This window comes from Aethalodelphis obliquidens, unplaced genomic scaffold, assembly GCF_003676395.1.
Source record: "Aethalodelphis obliquidens isolate GAN/ISIS:26980383/991018 unplaced genomic scaffold, ASM367639v1 scaffold24, whole genome shotgun sequence".
Taxonomy (NCBI): domain Eukaryota; kingdom Metazoa; phylum Chordata; class Mammalia; order Artiodactyla; family Delphinidae; genus Aethalodelphis; species Aethalodelphis obliquidens.
Window position 1 is genome coordinate 19,533,079 of NW_020837968.1, and position 16,174 is coordinate 19,549,252.

At 47.6% G+C, this 16,174-nt stretch overlaps 1 protein-coding gene across 1 annotated transcript in view; it reads left to right on the top strand.

The window, feature by feature from the left end:
* The window catches only part of COQ8A (coenzyme Q8A), a 49,409-nt gene that overhangs the window by 19,437 nt on the left and 13,798 nt on the right, over positions 1-16,174 (top strand). Inside the window, exons 2-4 of the mRNA XM_027122384.1 lie at positions 7,776-7,961; positions 10,488-10,895; positions 11,158-11,224. Coding sequence (XP_026978185.1) covers positions 7,785-7,961; positions 10,488-10,895; positions 11,158-11,224 — 652 coding nt within the window. The 5' untranslated portion in view covers positions 7,776-7,784. The remainder of the gene's footprint in view (positions 1-7,775; positions 7,962-10,487; positions 10,896-11,157; positions 11,225-16,174) is intronic.

Below are 16,174 nucleotides of genomic sequence, written 5' to 3' on the forward strand. Positions count from 1 at the left end.
GGAGCGAGCCTGAGGTTTTTGGAAGGCACGAGAGTTCTGGTTCAGATCCTTGTCGGTGCTCTCGCCTGACCTTCCTGTCTGTGCTTCTCAAGTCAGCCTCCATGCGTTTGTGCAGAGATTTGTTCCTGCAGGTCTCCTGCCTGCTGTGCCTTCCACACCTGCTCCTCTTATCTTATCTCTGAGACTCCTGGCAGATCCCAGCTCCTCCCTGCCCCCTGGCCAGACTGCTCCCTCCCCACTCTGGGTTCTCCTGCTCCTTTCCTTTTTGTTTTTTGTTCAGCCACCTACTTTTACCTTATCTTATCCCTCCCAGCACACAGCTCCAGGTAGGTCTTGAGAAATGCTTGGGAGACACACCCAACCCTGTGCAGCACCCTGTGTACTCTGGCTTTCCACTTCTTTGACCCTGACATAAACACGTTTTATGCTGTGACCCAGGAGAAAGAAGAGAGCGCATGCGCACGCGGAGGGGAACCAGGTTTCAGCCCCAGTCCTGCCCGCAGTGTGCCCTGATGCTTCCCTGTCCGACATCATGTTGGTGTTGTTTTTAATGCTGGTTAGGATTTTCCAAGTGCATTGCTCTGTGGTCTGGACTGCAGTTTGAAAACACTGGCTTGGGGAAGAGTTGAGTCTGAGGGCGGGGAGGGGCTCTGGTTGTCCCTTGGTGGGTGTCTGTCAGAGGCTTCCTTGGGCAGAACAAGAGTGGCTGGGCAGGGACAGGCAGCCCCTGAGGAGTTGGGCTTGGGGCCCCTGGGTCCCTGCAGGGAACTGCTACCGGAGCAGGTGTTCCTGAAACCATGCACCTCAGACTGGGACTTGAACCCATGTGGCCAGGACTCAAACCCGGTCAAAACCCTGATTGGGACTTGAACCCATGCAGCCGGGACTCGAACCCGGCCAAAACCCACAGTCTTCTGAGATCACACACCTGGTTTCAGGACTTAATGAAGCTCAGGTTCTTTTTTTTTGTTATTGTTGTTGTCATTGTTTACCTATTTTATTTTTTCCCTTTAAATCCTTTTATATACTGAACGATCTCCCTGTTGGTTTTCAGGGGGAAATCTTTTTATTTTTTAATTTTTTATACAGCAGGTTCTTATTAGTCATCGATTTTATGCACATCAGAGTATACATATCGCCCAATTCATCACGCCCCCCCGCCCACCGCCACTTTCCCCCCTTGGTGTCCATACGTTTGTTCTCTACATCTGTGTCTCAATTTCTGCCTGCAAACCGGTGCATCTGTACCATTCTTCTAGGTTCCACATACATGCGTTAATATACGATATTTGTTTTTCTCTTTCTGACTTACTTCACACTGTATGACAGTCTCTGGGTCCATCCACGTCCCTACAAATGACCCAATTTCATTCCTTTTTATGGCTGAGTAATATTCCATTGTATATATGTACCACAACTTCTTTATCCGTTCATCTGTCGACGGGCATTTAGGTTGCTTCCATGACCTGACTATTGTAAATAGTGCTGCACTGAACATTGGGGTGCATCTGTCTTTTTGAATTATGGTTTTCTCTGGGTATATGCCCAGTAGTGGGATTGCTGGATCATATGATAGTTCTATTTTTAGTTTTTTAAGGAACCTCCATACTGTTCTCCATAGTGGCTGTATCAATTTACATTCCCACCAACAGTGCAAGAGGGTTCCCTTTTCTCCACACCCTCTCCAGCATTTGTTGTTTGTAGATTTTTGGATGAAACCCATTCTAACTGGTGTGAGGTGATACCTCATTGTAGTTTTGATTTGCATTTCTCTAATAATTAGTGATGTTGAGCAGCTTTTCATGTGCTTCTTGGCCACCTGTATGTCTTCTTTAGAGAAATGTCTATTTGGGTCTTCTGCCCATTTTTGGATTGGGTTGTTTGTTTCTTTAATATTGAGCTGCATGAGCTGTTTATATATTTTAGAGATTAATCCTTTGTCCGTTGATTCGTTTGCAAATATTTTCTCCCATTCTGAGGTGTGTCTTTTCATGTTGTTTATGGTTTCCTTTGCTGTGCAAAAGCTTTTAAGTTTCATTAGGTCCCATTTGTTTATTTTTGCCTTTATTTCCATTACTCTAGGAGGTGGATCAAAAAAGATCTTGCTGTGATTTATGTCAAAGAGTGTTCTTCCTATGTTTTCCTCTAAGAGTTTTATAGTGTCTGGTCTTACATTTAGCTCTATAATCCATTTTGAGTTAATTTTTGTGTATGGTGTTAGGGAGTGTTCTAATTTCATTCTTTTACATGTAGCTGTCCAGTTTTCCCAGCACCACTTATTGAAGAGACTGTCTTTTCTCCATTGTATATCCTTGCCTCCTCTGTCATAGATTAGTTGACCATAGGTGCGTGGGTTTACCTCTGGGCTTTCTATCTTGTTCCATTGATCTATGTTTCTGTTTTTGTGCCAGTACCATATTGTCTTGATTACTGTAGCTTTGTAGTATAGTCTGAAGTCAGGGAGTCTGATTCCTCCAGCTCCATTTTTTTCCCTCAAGACTGCTTTGGCTATTTGGGGTCTTTTGTGTCTCCATACAAATTTTAAGATTTTTTTGTTCTAGTTCTGTAAAAAATGCCATTGGTAATTTGATAGGGATTGGATTGAATCTGTAGATTGCTTTTGGTAGTGTAGTCATTTTCACAATATTGATTCTTCCAATCCAAGAACATGGTATATCTCTCCATCTGTTGGTATCATCTTTAATTTCTTTCATCAGTGTCTTATAGTTTTCTGATACAGGTCTTTTGTCTCCCTAGGTAGGTTTATTCCTAGGTATTTTATTCTTTCTGTTGCAGTGATAAATGGGAGTGTTTCCTTAATTTCTCTTTCAGATTTTTCATCATTAGTGTATAGGAATGCAAGAGATTTCTGTGCATTAATTTTGTATCCTGCAACTTTACCAAATTCGTTGATTAGCTCTAGTAGTTTTCTGGTGGCATCTTTAGGATTCTCCATGTATAGTATCATGTCATCTGCAAACAGTGACAGTTTTACTTCTTCTTTTCCAATTTGTATTCCTTTTATTTCTTTTTTTTCTCTGATTGCCAAGGTTAGGACTTCCAAAACTGTGTTGAATAATAGTGGTGAGAGTGGACATCCTTGTCTTGTTCCTGATCTTAGAGGAAATGCTTTCAGTTTTTCACATTTGAGAATGATGTTTGCTGTGGGTTTGTCATATATGGTCTTTATCATGTTGAGGTAGGTTCCCTCTGTGCCCACTTTCTGGAGAGTTTTTGTCATAAATGGGTGTTGAATTTTGTCAAAAGCTTTTTCTGCATCTATTGAGATGATCATATGATTTTTATTCTTCAGTGTGTTAATATGGTGTATCACATTGATTGATCTGCGTATATTGAAGAATCCTTGCATCCCTGGGATAAATCCCACTTGATCATGGTGTATGATCCTTTTAATGTGCTGTTGGATTCTGTTTGACAGTATTTTGTTGAGGATTTTTGCATCTATATTCATCAGTGATATTGGTCTGTAATTTTCTTTTATTGTAGTATCTTTGTCTGTTTTCGGTATCAGGGTGATGGTGGCCTCATAGAATGAGTTTGAGAGTGTTCCTTCCTCCACAATTTTTTGGAGGAGTTTGAGGATAGGTGTTAGCTCTTCTCTAAATGTTTGATAGAATTCGCCTGTGAAGCCATCTGGTCCTGGACTTTTTTTTTTGGAAGATTTTTAATCACAGTTTCAATTTCATTACTTGTGATTGGTCTGTTCATATTTTCTATTTCTTCCTGGTTCAGTCTTGGAAGGTTATACCTTTCTAAGAATTTGTCCATTTTATTGGCATAGAGTTGCTTGTAGTAGTCTCTTAGGATGCTTTGTATTTCTGTGGTGTCTGTTGTAACTTCTCCTTTTTCATTTCTAATTTTATTGATTTGAGTCCTCTCCCTCTTTTTCTTGATGAGTCTGGCTAATGGTTTATCAATTTTGTTCATCTTCTCAAAGAACCAGCTTTTAGTTTTATTGATCTTTGCTATTGTTTTCTTTGTTTCTATTTCATTTATTTCTGCTGTGATCGTTATGATTTCTTTCCTTCTGCTAACTTTGGGTTTTGTTTGTTCTCTCTCTAGTTCCTTTAGGTGTAAGGTTAGATTATTTATTTGAGATTTTGCATGTTTCTTGAGCTAGGCTTGTATAGCCATAAACTTCCCTCTTAGAACTGCTTTTGCTGCATCCCATACATTTTGGATTGTTGTGTTTTCATTGTCATTTGTCTCTAGGTATTTTTTGATTTCCTCTTTGATTTCTTCAGTGATCTCTTGGTTATTTAGTAACGTAGTGTTTAGCCTCCATGTGTTTGTGTTTTTTATGTTTTTCCCCCTGTAATTCATTTCTAATCTCATAGCATTGTGGTCGGAAAAGATGCTTGATATGATTTCAATTTTCTTAAATTTACTGAGGCTTGATTTGTGACGCAGGGTGTGATCTATCCTGGAGCATGTTCCATGCGCACTTGAGAAGAAAGTGTAGTCTGTTTTTGGATGGAAAGTCCTATAAATATCAATTAAATCTATCTGGTCTATTGTGTCATTTAAAGCTTCTGTTTCCTTATTTATTTTCATTTTGGATGATCTGTCCATTGGTGTAAGTGAGGTGTTAAAGTCCCCCACTATTATTGTGTTACTGTCAATTTCCTTTTTTATAGCTGTTAGCTGTTGCCTTATGTATTGAGGTCTCCTATGTTGAGTGCATATATATTTATAATTGTTATATCTTCTTCTTGGATTGATCCCTTGATCATTATGTAGTGTTCTTCCTTGTCTCTGGTAACATTCTTTATTTTAAAGTGTATTTTACCTGATATGAGTATTGCTACTCCAGCTTTCTTTTGATTTCCATTTGCATGGAATATCTTTTTCCATCCCCTCACTTTCAGTCTGTATGTGTCCCTAGGTCTGAAGTGGGTCTCTTGTTGACAGCATATATATGGGTCTTGTTTTTGTATCCATTCAGCAAGCCTGTGTCTCTTGGTTGGAGCATTTAATCCATTCACGTTTAAGGTAATTATCAATATGTATGTTCCTATGACCATTTTTTTAATTGTTTTGGGTTTGTTTTTGTAGGTCCTTTTCTTCTCTTGTGTTTCCCACTTAGAGAAGTGCCTTTAGCATTTGTTGTAGAGCTGGTTTGGTGGTGCTGAATTCTCTTAGCTTTTGCTTGTCTGTAAAGCTTTTGATTTCTCCATCGAATCTGAATGAGATCCTTGCGTGGTAGAGTAATCTTGGTTGTAGATTCTTCCCTTTCATCACTTTAAATATATCATGCCACTCCCTTCTGGCTTGTAGAATTTCTGCTGAGAAATCAGCTGTTAACGTTATGAGAGTTCCCTTGTAAGTTATTTGTCGTTTTTCCCTTGCTGCTTTCAATAATTTTTCTTTGTCTTTAATTTTTTGCCAATTTGATTACTATGTGTCTTGGTGTGTTTCTCCTTGGGTTTATCCTGTATGGGAGTCGCTGCGCTTCCTGGACTTGGGTGGCTATTTCCTTTGCCATGTTAGGGAAGTTTTCGACTATAATCTCTTGAAATCTTTTCTCTGGTCCTTTCTCTCTCTCTTCTCCTTCTGGGATGCGTATAATGCGAATGTTGTCGCATTTAATGTTTTCCCAGAGGCCTCTTAGGCTGTCCTCATTTCTTTTCATTCTTTTTTCTCTATTCTGTTCTGCAGCAGTGAATTCTGCCATTCTGTCTTCCAAGTCACTTATCCGTTCTTCTGCCTCAGTTATTCTGCTATTGATTCCTTCTAGTGTAGTTTTCATTTCAGTTATTGTATTGTTCATGTCTGTTTGTTTGTTCTTTAATTCTTCTAGGTCTTTGTTAAACATTTCTTGCATCTTCTCGATCTTTGCCTCCATTCTTTTTCCGAGGTCCTGTATCATCTTCATTATCATTATTCTGAATTCTTTTTCTGGAAGGTTGCCTATCTCTACTTCATTTAGTTGTTTTTCTGGGGTTTTATCTTGTTCCTTCATCTGGTACATAGCCCTCTGCCCTTTCATCTTGTCTATCTTTCTGTGAATGTGGTTTTTGTTCCACAGGCTGCAGGATTGTAGTTCTTGCTTCTGTTGTCTGCCCTCTGGTGGATGAGGCTATCTAAGAGGCTTGTGCAAGTTTCCTGATAGGAGGGACTGGTGGTGGGTAGAGATGACTGTTGCTCTGGTGGGCAGAGCTCAGTAAAACTTTAATCTGCTTGACTGCTGATGGGTGGGGCTAGGTTCCCTCCCTGTTGGTTTTTTGGCCTGAGGCGACCCAACACTGGAGCCTACCTGGGCTCTTTGGTGGGGCTAATGGCAGACTCTGGGAGGGCTCACGCCAAGGAGTACTTTCCAGAACTTCTGCTGCCAGTGTTCTTGTCCCCACGGTGAGCCACAGCCACCCCCTGCCTCTGCAGGAGACCTTCCAACACTAGCAGGTAGGCCTGGTTCAGTCTCCCCTGGGGTCACTGCTCCTTCCCCTGGGTCCCTATGCGCACATCAGTTTGTGTGTGCCCTCCAAGAGTGGAGACTTTGTTTCCCCCAGTCCTGCATCAAATCCCACTAGGCTTCAAAGTCTGATTCTCTAGGAATTCCCCCTCCCGTTGCCGCCCCCCCACGTTGGGAAGCCTGACATGGGGCTCAGAACCTTCACTCCAGTGGGTGGACTTCTGTGGTATAAGTGTTCTCCAGTCTGTGAGTCACCCACCCACAGTTATGGGATTTGATTTTGCTGTGATTGCACCCCTCCTACCGTCTCATTGTGGCTTCTCCTTTGTCTTTGGATGTGGGGTATCTTTTTTGGTGAGTTCCCGTGTCTTCCTGTCGATGATTGTCCAGCAGCTAGTTGTGATTCTGGTGTTCTCACAGGAGGGAGTGAGAGCACGTCCTTCTACTCTTTCATCTTGGTTCAGGCTCTGAAGCTCAGGTTCTTGGTGTCTCATCGCAGGAAGAATTCAGTGAGAGACAGTGGATTTATTTAGAGAGAAACACACTCCACAGACAGAGTGTGGGCCATCTAGGAAGGTGAGAAAGGCACCAGGGTATGGGGTTGTCGGTTTTTATAGGGGTGGGTAATTTCATAGGCTAATGAGTGGGAGGGGTATTCCAGCTATTTCAGGAACGGGCGGGGATTTCCAGGAATTGGGCCACGGCCCACTTTTTGATCCTTATGGTTGGTCTTGGAACTGTCGTGGCGCCTGTGGATGTGTCATTTAGCTTGCTGATGCGTTACAATGAGCGTATACTGAGGCTCAAGGTCTAGTGGAAGTTGACGTCTCCGCCATCTTGGACCCATTTAGTTCTAATCAGTTTATGTCATGTCCTTGGGCTATGTCATTCTTTCAGAGGTTGTGCCTTGCTCCCTTCCCTCCTGATTCATTCCTTCCCCAGCCTACGGTTTTGGTCCAGAGGGAAGAGCTCTGGACTAAATCAGGACACCCAGATTCAAGTCCTGGTTCTGCCACTTGGTGGCTGAGAGACTTCGGGCAAATCCCTTTACTTGTCTGTGCCACGAGGTGGCTGTGAGGCCCAGGTGAGGAAACATGGTCCAGGCGCACAGCACTGACTCCACGGACTCTCTCTTCCTGCTCGGCGCGCTGCTGTGTGGGGAGTCACTCCGTTTACCTTGAACCCTGGGCCCTTCCTCTCTTTTCTCTCAGTCAACCTGGATCAGAAGGGGAGGTCACTGGAAAAACCAAACAGCCATAGTTTGGGGTAGAGGTGGCCCGTGTGAGTGCGACGCTGTGTGAGGCGTGGAGCCCCGACCCTGACTTGGCCCACTCTCTTCCAGCCCTGAAGGATGGCTTCCATGTTGGGGGACACCATCATGGTGGTCAAAGGCCTTGCCAAGCTGACCCAGGCGGCCGTGGAGACCCACCTGCAGCACCTGGGCCTCGGCAGGGAGCTCATTATGGCGGCCGGGGCCCTGCAGTCCACGGCCGCAGAGCAGATCGGCATGGTCTTGGGGCAGGTGCAGGTAAGGAGGCCAGTTGGCAGTGGGCGGGGTGCCAGTGGGAGGGGGCCTTGACGTTTCACCATCCAAGGGGAGGGTTTTAAGCAAAAACGAGTGCTGGAGCTGTGGTTGTCAACACGGCCTGCTGTAGCGGAGTGCCATCCACCGTGGCATCACCTGCATGTCCCCACCCCTGTTCCTGACAGTCTGAGGGCATGGGGAGGGGGCGTGTGTGTGTGCGCGTGCGCATGTGCACGCATGTGTGCCCCTGGGCATGTGTATGTTGGGAGCTGTGCTGCAAGGGTGCCCTGCTGCCGCACTCCTCCCATTTCTGCTCTGACCTTCTGGACAAGGACACGCATGCTCCTCCAGGCTGTGGGACATCCCAGCCCGCCGGCCTCTGGTCATTCTCAGAGTTAGGATTCCCACCTCTCCCCTCATGCTCTCTAAGGGTCCAGTGGCGGTACTGTGTCTCTCTCTCTCTACACAGATACCTTCAGCTTGCAGAGGTGTTCACACCTGTGACCTCTTACAAGCCTCACAGCTGTCCTGGGAGGGGTGCAGACCCAAATGCTTCCCCCTTTCTCAGATGGGGAAACTGAGACTAAGCAGTTCGATGTGATTACTGATTGACAGCACCGGCATCCTGTGTCCTCTTCCCAGTCTCAGACTCCCCGCCCGCCCTCTCTCTGCTGAGGCTGGGCTGAGCCCTGGCAGCCTCATTTGGTGCCTTCGCTGGTGAGGAGCCATCGCCTTCCTGTTGGGTGTTTGCCTTGGAGCACCCAGGAAGTGAGGTTGCCCAGCACCCTTGGGCCGCCCAGGAGAGGAGCATGCTAGACGTGGGCAGGCCTCCCTGAAGGGTGAGAGGGAGCCCAGGCTCCCCGCTCACCCCTCTGCTCGCCTCGGACGGGCCTGGCCCCGGTCCTTGGAAGAGGCAGGGCCATCCCCTGGGACAGCCCCTCGGAGGTAGGAGGGAGTGGCGGTCCCCCACCGCAAAGGAGGCGCCGAGCAGGGCGATGGTCTCCAGTGCACTCCCATTCTCTCCCTGCACACTCAGATGTGGGTTCCTCCCCTGTCTGTGAGGGGGCGGAGGCGCAGGTACTCCAGGAACCTCTCTCCCTCTAGCTCCTCAAGGGATTTGTTCACTTATTCATTCGGCAGACACTTACTGAGTCTGGTCCCGTTGAGACACTGAGGCCCCTTGGCTGCCACATAAACAGCTTATGGTCACGCAGGGCCGGTGGCCAGCGCTGGAGTAGTGGGGCAGAAGGAGCGGTGAGCCCGCGGCTGGTGTGGGAGCTACAGGAGTTACGTGGCTCTCGGACCCTGTCCCAGACTCCCTCACTCCAGGGCTTCCCTGGCCATCTGACAGGTGCCCCTTGATTCCAAATAGAATTCATTTCTGCTCCAAGGAAGGTGCTGTCAGGCGGCCTCGGGGCGGCCCGCGGGGCAGGCCCTGGCTCGGGATACCTGCTCTGCTGTTGGCCGCCTGGTGGGTCTTTACCAGATTATTTTAGCTCTCTCGGCCTCTGTTTGCCACTTACGAAATGAAAGTAACAGCCTGTCTCTTTCCTTCCTCTGGAGGGCAAATCTTATCTGCTTAGATCCCACAGTGTCTTATAAAGCTGAGAGTGAGAAGGCTTTGGGGTCTACTGCTGTTTCTGCAGAACCTACAGGCCACACTCCGTGCACTGAGTCCATTTCAGTGGAATCAGGGAATCCAGGTCCCCGACCTCCCTTCAGGAGTCAGTGCTGTTCTAATTATAGCCTTCTTGGCCCTGTTCCCCTGGCCCCGTCTGTGCTGCACGTAACTCTGTGACTGTGGGGGGAGCCCTCTTTTCAGATGAGGAAGTGGCAGAGAGGGCTCAGGAACTCTCTCCAGGTCGCGAGGGGTTCAAAAGTGGAAAGAACCTGGGCCTGAAGCTCAGGTCTCGGTGACCGTTGCAGGGAAAACATGGTGTTCTCTCCCCCTCCTCTCCTGTCCTGTACCCCCTGCTCCTGGAAGAGCTGGGCCAGGTCCTGGATGTGACAAGCCCTCTGGGGAGAGCCCCTCGGGGGGCGCGCAAGGCGCTGGCCTGGAGAGGCAGGGTGGCCCTGCCTGTGTGCTGCGCTCGCCTCCTCTGGTCTCCGGTTGTGCTCTTGCTTCTCAAAGCTTTCCCCATCTTTTGCCCTGGTTCCCCTTCCCCAAAGCCCTGGGAGCTGCTCTTGGCCCGGATTTACAGGTGAGGAGCTTCCTGCCGGGAGAGTGGTCGCTCCCCTGGTCTGGGCCGGGCACCCAGCGGGCGCTCAGGGACCACGGGCGGCCGGCTTGCCGGGGCCCACACGGCAGAGCCCTGGCAGGAGCAGGGCTGGAATCCGGGCCTCCCGGCTCCTGGGCTGCTGCTCGACTCCGGCACTGGCCACGGGCCACGGGGGTGACATGGTAGGGCCCTCCAGAGGGTCAGAGGGTGGGACGCGCTGGTGTGCTGTTCTGGCCAGAAGGGGATGCGCACAGGGAGGGGCTCCTGGCCGGCCTCTTGCTCCTCTCACGGTGCCGTTTGTTCCCTGCAGGGTCAGGAGAAGCATGAAGAGTCTTACACCAAGAGCTCTGACGACCCGCAAGCAGAATTCCACCCCTCAGGGCTGAGGGCCGAGGGCGCCTCCGAGGAGCCGTCTGCGGCCCCCTCCCCCGATCAGTCCCCTCCGCCCTGGGATCACGCCCGCAGCCAGGGCCCAGCTCCTGCCTATGTTGCCAGCGGACCCTTTGGGGAAGGCGGGCTCCGGGGCCAGGCCGCCTCCCCTATGGGCAGGGTGAACGGGCCGCTCTTTGCGGACCCCAGAGACCCATTCTCTGCCACGGGCCTGCAGCGAAGGTTCTACCACCAGGACCAGTCCCCTGTGGGGGGCCTGACGGCCGAGGACATTGAGAAGGCCCGGCAGGCCAAGGCTCGTCCGGAGAGCAAGCCCCACAAGCAGATGGTGTGTGCAGGGGGCCCCCAGGGTGGGGCTGGGGGCTTCCCACGGTGCTGCTGGTGTCAGGCCCCCTCTTCGGGGACATTCTTTGGGTGCCGTGGCCTGGAATGTCAGGCACACGGAGGCCTCTTCTGGGAGGCGTGTGCTGCTGGGCGGAGCTGCTGCCTTTGGGGGTGGAGAGGGCGTGCGGGGGACGGTGTGAACCCCTGAAGGTCGGTCCTGTCCCTGTTCACTGATCCCCGGAGGTCTCTTTCTTTTCGCCCTCTAGCTCAGTGAGCGGGCTCGCGAGCGGAAGGTGCCAGTTACGCGGATTGGGCGGTTGGCCAACTTTGGAGGTGAGGTCCCAGTCCCGGTGAGTGGTGCGGGGGCCACCGTGGGGTCTGCGTGAGGCGGGGAGGCCGGGGACCCAGGGCTGCCCCGGGGAGCGTGGTAGCTCCTGTGTTAGCCATGCCGGGATGTTTTCCGTGGGTGGGAGATTCAGTCTCTGCCTCAGCTCACCCCTGGGGATCGATGCGTGGCTGATTCCACGCTGTGGGCTGCGGCTTTGCTTCTCGGAGGGCAGCGTCTGCAGCGTCCGCGCTTCACTCAGGCCTTTGGAGGCCCCTGCAGGGAGGAGGTGGGACAGTGGGGCTCTTCGGCTCCTGGACCCAGTGGTTTTTGCCCAGCCATTTGGGGACCCGTTTGCTGGATTCCCACGGGCCTGCGGGCATCAGTGGAATGATAACGAGGTGCCGTGGCCCCGAGCTGCTGTCCTCCATTTCAGTGTGCTGAGGAGTTGTGAGTTTGTTCTTTTCTTTAGGGGTTTGCATAGCCGTTGTGTCCAGTACCCCCCTGTGCTCTCTTCGTCCAAGTTGGAGGATCATTTTATAGTGAAGGTTTACAGCAGTTGTCTCTGCTTTTATGACATTGTATTGTCATATCTGACCAGGATGTTCCTGTTGAAAGTGCCGTCCTTTGCTATGGTTCTGCTTGAAGATGGAGTGACTTCTCTAAAGCCCGCTTATCCTCAGTAGGTTCTCCAGACAATAGTTAATGAAAGTAACAGCCTTGGTAACCTGATTCGCGTGCCCACCTGGGGCAGGTGCTCATTTGCGCGGCTCTGTGTGACGGTGGTCTCATTGATGGGTTCATGTTGATGCCGGTGCTGACTAGTCATGCAGGCCCGCTCTCGCGTGTCTGAGCCTTTACCTACCTGCCTTTTGCTTTGCTGGTTTGTACGTCTCCCCTCCTACGGACCGCACATCGGGCACGCTGCTCTCCCCGGCTGCCTCTTCTCTTGTGGAGACCCCGTCTTACTCCTTGTTCAGGGGTGGATCTGTGCTCCCTGTTAGCCTGGCCCTCTGGAAGCTGGCCTGATGTGTGGGTTCTAACGTTGAAGGAAGGCTGGCTGCCTTCCTTAGGTGCAGAGCAAAACTAGGTTAATTGGATAGAATTTTCTCAACTCTGAGGTTTTCTTCCATAATTGTTATCTTAAAGTGTGGCATCTGCTGCTACTTAGCTTTTCAGGAATCCAGCATACAGTGTCATCTGAGTTTCAGCACAAAATTATTGCTTCATTTCACTTTAATGGGGTAGCGTTTTAAGCAGTTCCTCGTAGAACACTAACTCCCTGGGGTGCCACTACCAGAATGGGCTGCTCTGGGGGCTTCCAGTGGTCCTTATTCCCCAGAAGACATGTCACTTGCCCTGCTTTGCTCAGTGGCTATTAGTTGGGACATTTATTATTCTTAAAGTATTAGATGGAGATTCTGTTCTCTCCCCCATTAATTTGAGGGCAGGAACTGTTCTCTTCTTACTTTGTAGTTAGTCTTTCTCTGTAACCTATAATCCTCCTCCCCTCACTGCAGACCAGGGCTCACCGCAGAGCTCTGTCCCCGTAAGGCTTAGTTTGACTGATGTATTTTAGGATGGGTGTAAGCCTCTCTCGTGAGTCTTTGCTGGGGTGGGGTAGTGGAGGACCTGTTTGGGAAAAGTGGTTAGGATGAAGGTCGTGATGGCCAGTTAGTATCTGACGGAGGTCCTGGTGAAGCAGGCAGGAGTCAGGCCTTTTTGGGGGGTGGGTTAAGGAAAGCAGACTGAAGTGAAAGCGGTTGTATAGGAAGGTGTGTAGGACAAAAAGTCAACTTCGTTAAAACCAGGGTACAGGGCTCCCCTCAAGGCGTGGGGGACGTGGGCTGCCAGAGGGAGCTGGGGTTGGGGTGAGGAGAGACCCTGGTCTTTGTAGGGGCTTTGCACCATCAGGAGCCTCTTGAGCCCTTGCTGACAGCTGCCTGATGCCTGGAGCCGCCCTTCAGAGTCTGTGCTGGAGATCTGCTCACAGCTGTGATTCTCAGCTGCACACGTTGTTGCCCAAGCAGTTGGCAGCTCATGTTTCAGGATTAGAGGTGGCAGGAGGGGAGCAAAGAGGAGCCAGGTCTGGAAAGAACGTGAAGTTCTGGCCCCAGAGGTGAATTCTGGGCCTTCTACCTTATCCAGAGGTTTTCAAACTGGGGTTTGTGACCCTTTAGTGAGTGTGAAATCAGTTTAGTGGGTCAGGACTGGCATTTAAAAAACAAATTAAATAGAATGGAATTGAATAGAAAAGGATCAGAATTAGTATCATAGATCCTTAGAACTGCACATGTTGCAAAAATATTTCTGTTTCAGAGATCTAAATATCCTACTGATGTACGTTCTTCATTGCATTGTGGAGTATATGGCTTACTGGTGGGTCATTATCTAGACAGTTGGAAGTAACACTGCCCTACTTTCTTCTCCTAGAAAATACTTCTGGCCTTTCTTCCCCTCATGAGGGCGAGATGGTTTTGAGGTGTAGACTAACAGACTTTAGGAAGTTGTTACACTGCAGGTGTGAAAGAAAGGGATTGCTCTAGATCTCAGGGGGTAGGATTGTATTTGGGAAGGTCAGCAGCAGGTATTCAGCTGTATAGAGGCAGGAGGCAGGGCTTTCCATCTGGGTGGCTCATTCTGATGCTGAGATGGCGCAGGAACTCTAGGTCTAATTGGGCTGTGGGACATTATGGCTCTGATGCTATGGGCCATGGTGATCTTTGGATATTAGCTTTTGTTGGAGAATGAAATGAAAGATAGCATTAGATATTGGATTTGGGGTCAGAACTGGGCTTCAGGTCATCATAAGATTTGGGTTATAATTCCGGCCCTGCTTCCTGTGACCTTGGGTATTGCCTTGGTTTGCCTTTCTGTGAAATAGGGGTCTTGCCATTGTCTCCAATGGGAATATACTGGTAAATGTTCCATGTGTATCTGAAAAGAATTCTGGCACTGTCAGGTGCAGTTTATCTATCTGTCTAGCCTAGTTTGTTACTCATATTAGTCGGATCTTTTAATGATTTTTTTGGTATGTGTATTCTTTTGTTCTTTTTTAAACTTCTTTTTAAAATTCTTTTTTAAATTAATTTTTATTGGAGTATGGTTGCTTTACAATGTTGTGTTAGCCTCCACTGCACAACAAAATGAATCAGCCATACAAAAACAGATATCCCCTCCGTTTTGGACTTCCCTTCCATTTAGGTTACCACAGGGCATTAGGTAGATTTCCCTGTGCTATGGTATGTTCCCATCAGTTGTCTGCTTTACACATAGTAACAATAAAGTAAAGGTGTCAATCCCAGTCTACGAATTCCTCCCACCCTACCTCTTTCCCCCTTGGCATTCATACATTTGTTCTCTACATCTGTGTCTCTGTTTCTGCTTTGCAAATAAGATCATCTGTACCATTTTTCTAGATGGTATGTTTATTCTGTCAGCTATCAAAAGAGACATTTAACAGTCTTATGCTGTGATCATGGATTTACCTACCTCTTAGTTCTGTCAATTTTTACTTTAATGTTTTGAAGCTGTGTTATTGGTTGCTTACAGATTTAGAATTCTTATATCCTCCTGGGGATTGACTCCTTTATTATTATGTCTTACCTCTCTTATCTCTATGAAAGTCTACATTGTCTGATATTAGTATAGCTGTTTTCCAGCTGTTCTTTTGGGAGGTGGTGGTCAATGTTTGTATCGTATATCTTTTTCCTTCCTTCTCCTTTCAACCTTTTGTATCCTTATATTTAAGGTGTGTCTTTTGTAAGCAGCATATATATATTTTCTTTTCCTGTGATTTAGGTACAGACCATTAATCTTAGTCTTATAATGTGAGTATTTAGTTCATTTACATTTAATGGAGTTGCTGATGTATTGGGGTTTATATTTACTGTCTTAGTCTTTGTTTACTGTTTGACCCATCCATTCTGTTCCCTTTTTTTCTCTTCTGTCCTACTTTCTTTTTAAAAATTTTTACCTTTTTTTAAGTTGAGGTATAGTTGATGTATAATACTATGTAAGTTTCAAGTGTACAACATAGGGATTCACAATTTTTAAAGGTTAGATTCCATTTGTAGCTATTATAAAGTATTGGCTATATTCCCTGTGCTGTACTATATATCCTAGTAGCTTATTTATTTTATACATAGTAGTTTGTACCTCTTAATTCCCTACCCCTTTCTTCCCCCTTTCCCCTTCCCTCTCCCCACTTGCCTTGCCTTCTTTTGAATTAAAGAGATTTTTTTCTTGTACATGTTTTCTCTTTATTAGTTTGTGTGTTATTATTCTACTATACTTTTAGTGGTTTCTCTTGATTACAGCATACATTCTTGACTTACTACAATGTAATAGAAATGATTATTTTGACTACTTCTGCAGTAATGCTAGCACTTCAGAACAGTTTAAATCCCTTTGTGTGTGTGTGTGTGTGTGTGTGTGTGTGTGTGTGTTAACGTGGATATGTATTTTGTTTCTACATGTTTCATATTATATACTAAATTATTAAGATATGTTAAACCTTACAAGATGTCATTTCTTTGTATAGCCCATATGAATTTAGATTAGACACATATTTACCCTTTTTGTGTTTCTTTCTCCCTTCATTTTTTTTTTTTTTTTTTTTGCTGTACACGGGCCTTTCACCGTTGTGGCCTCTCCTGTTGCGGAGCACAGGCTCCGGACGCGCAGGCTCAGCGGCCATGGCTCACGGGCCCAGCCGCTCCGTGGCATGTGGGATCCTCCCAGACCGGGGCACAAACCCGCGTCCCCTGCATCGGCAGGCGGACTCTCAACCACTGCGCCACCAGGGAAGCCCTCTCCCTTCATTTTTATATTAGAATTACTTTTGGGGTAATTTTCTTCTTCTCTGCAGAACTACCTTTTCTCTTTTTTTGTAGTGCAGAGTGGTAATCATTAATTCTCTGTTTTTATTTGTGTGTAAATGTCTTTATTACACTTTT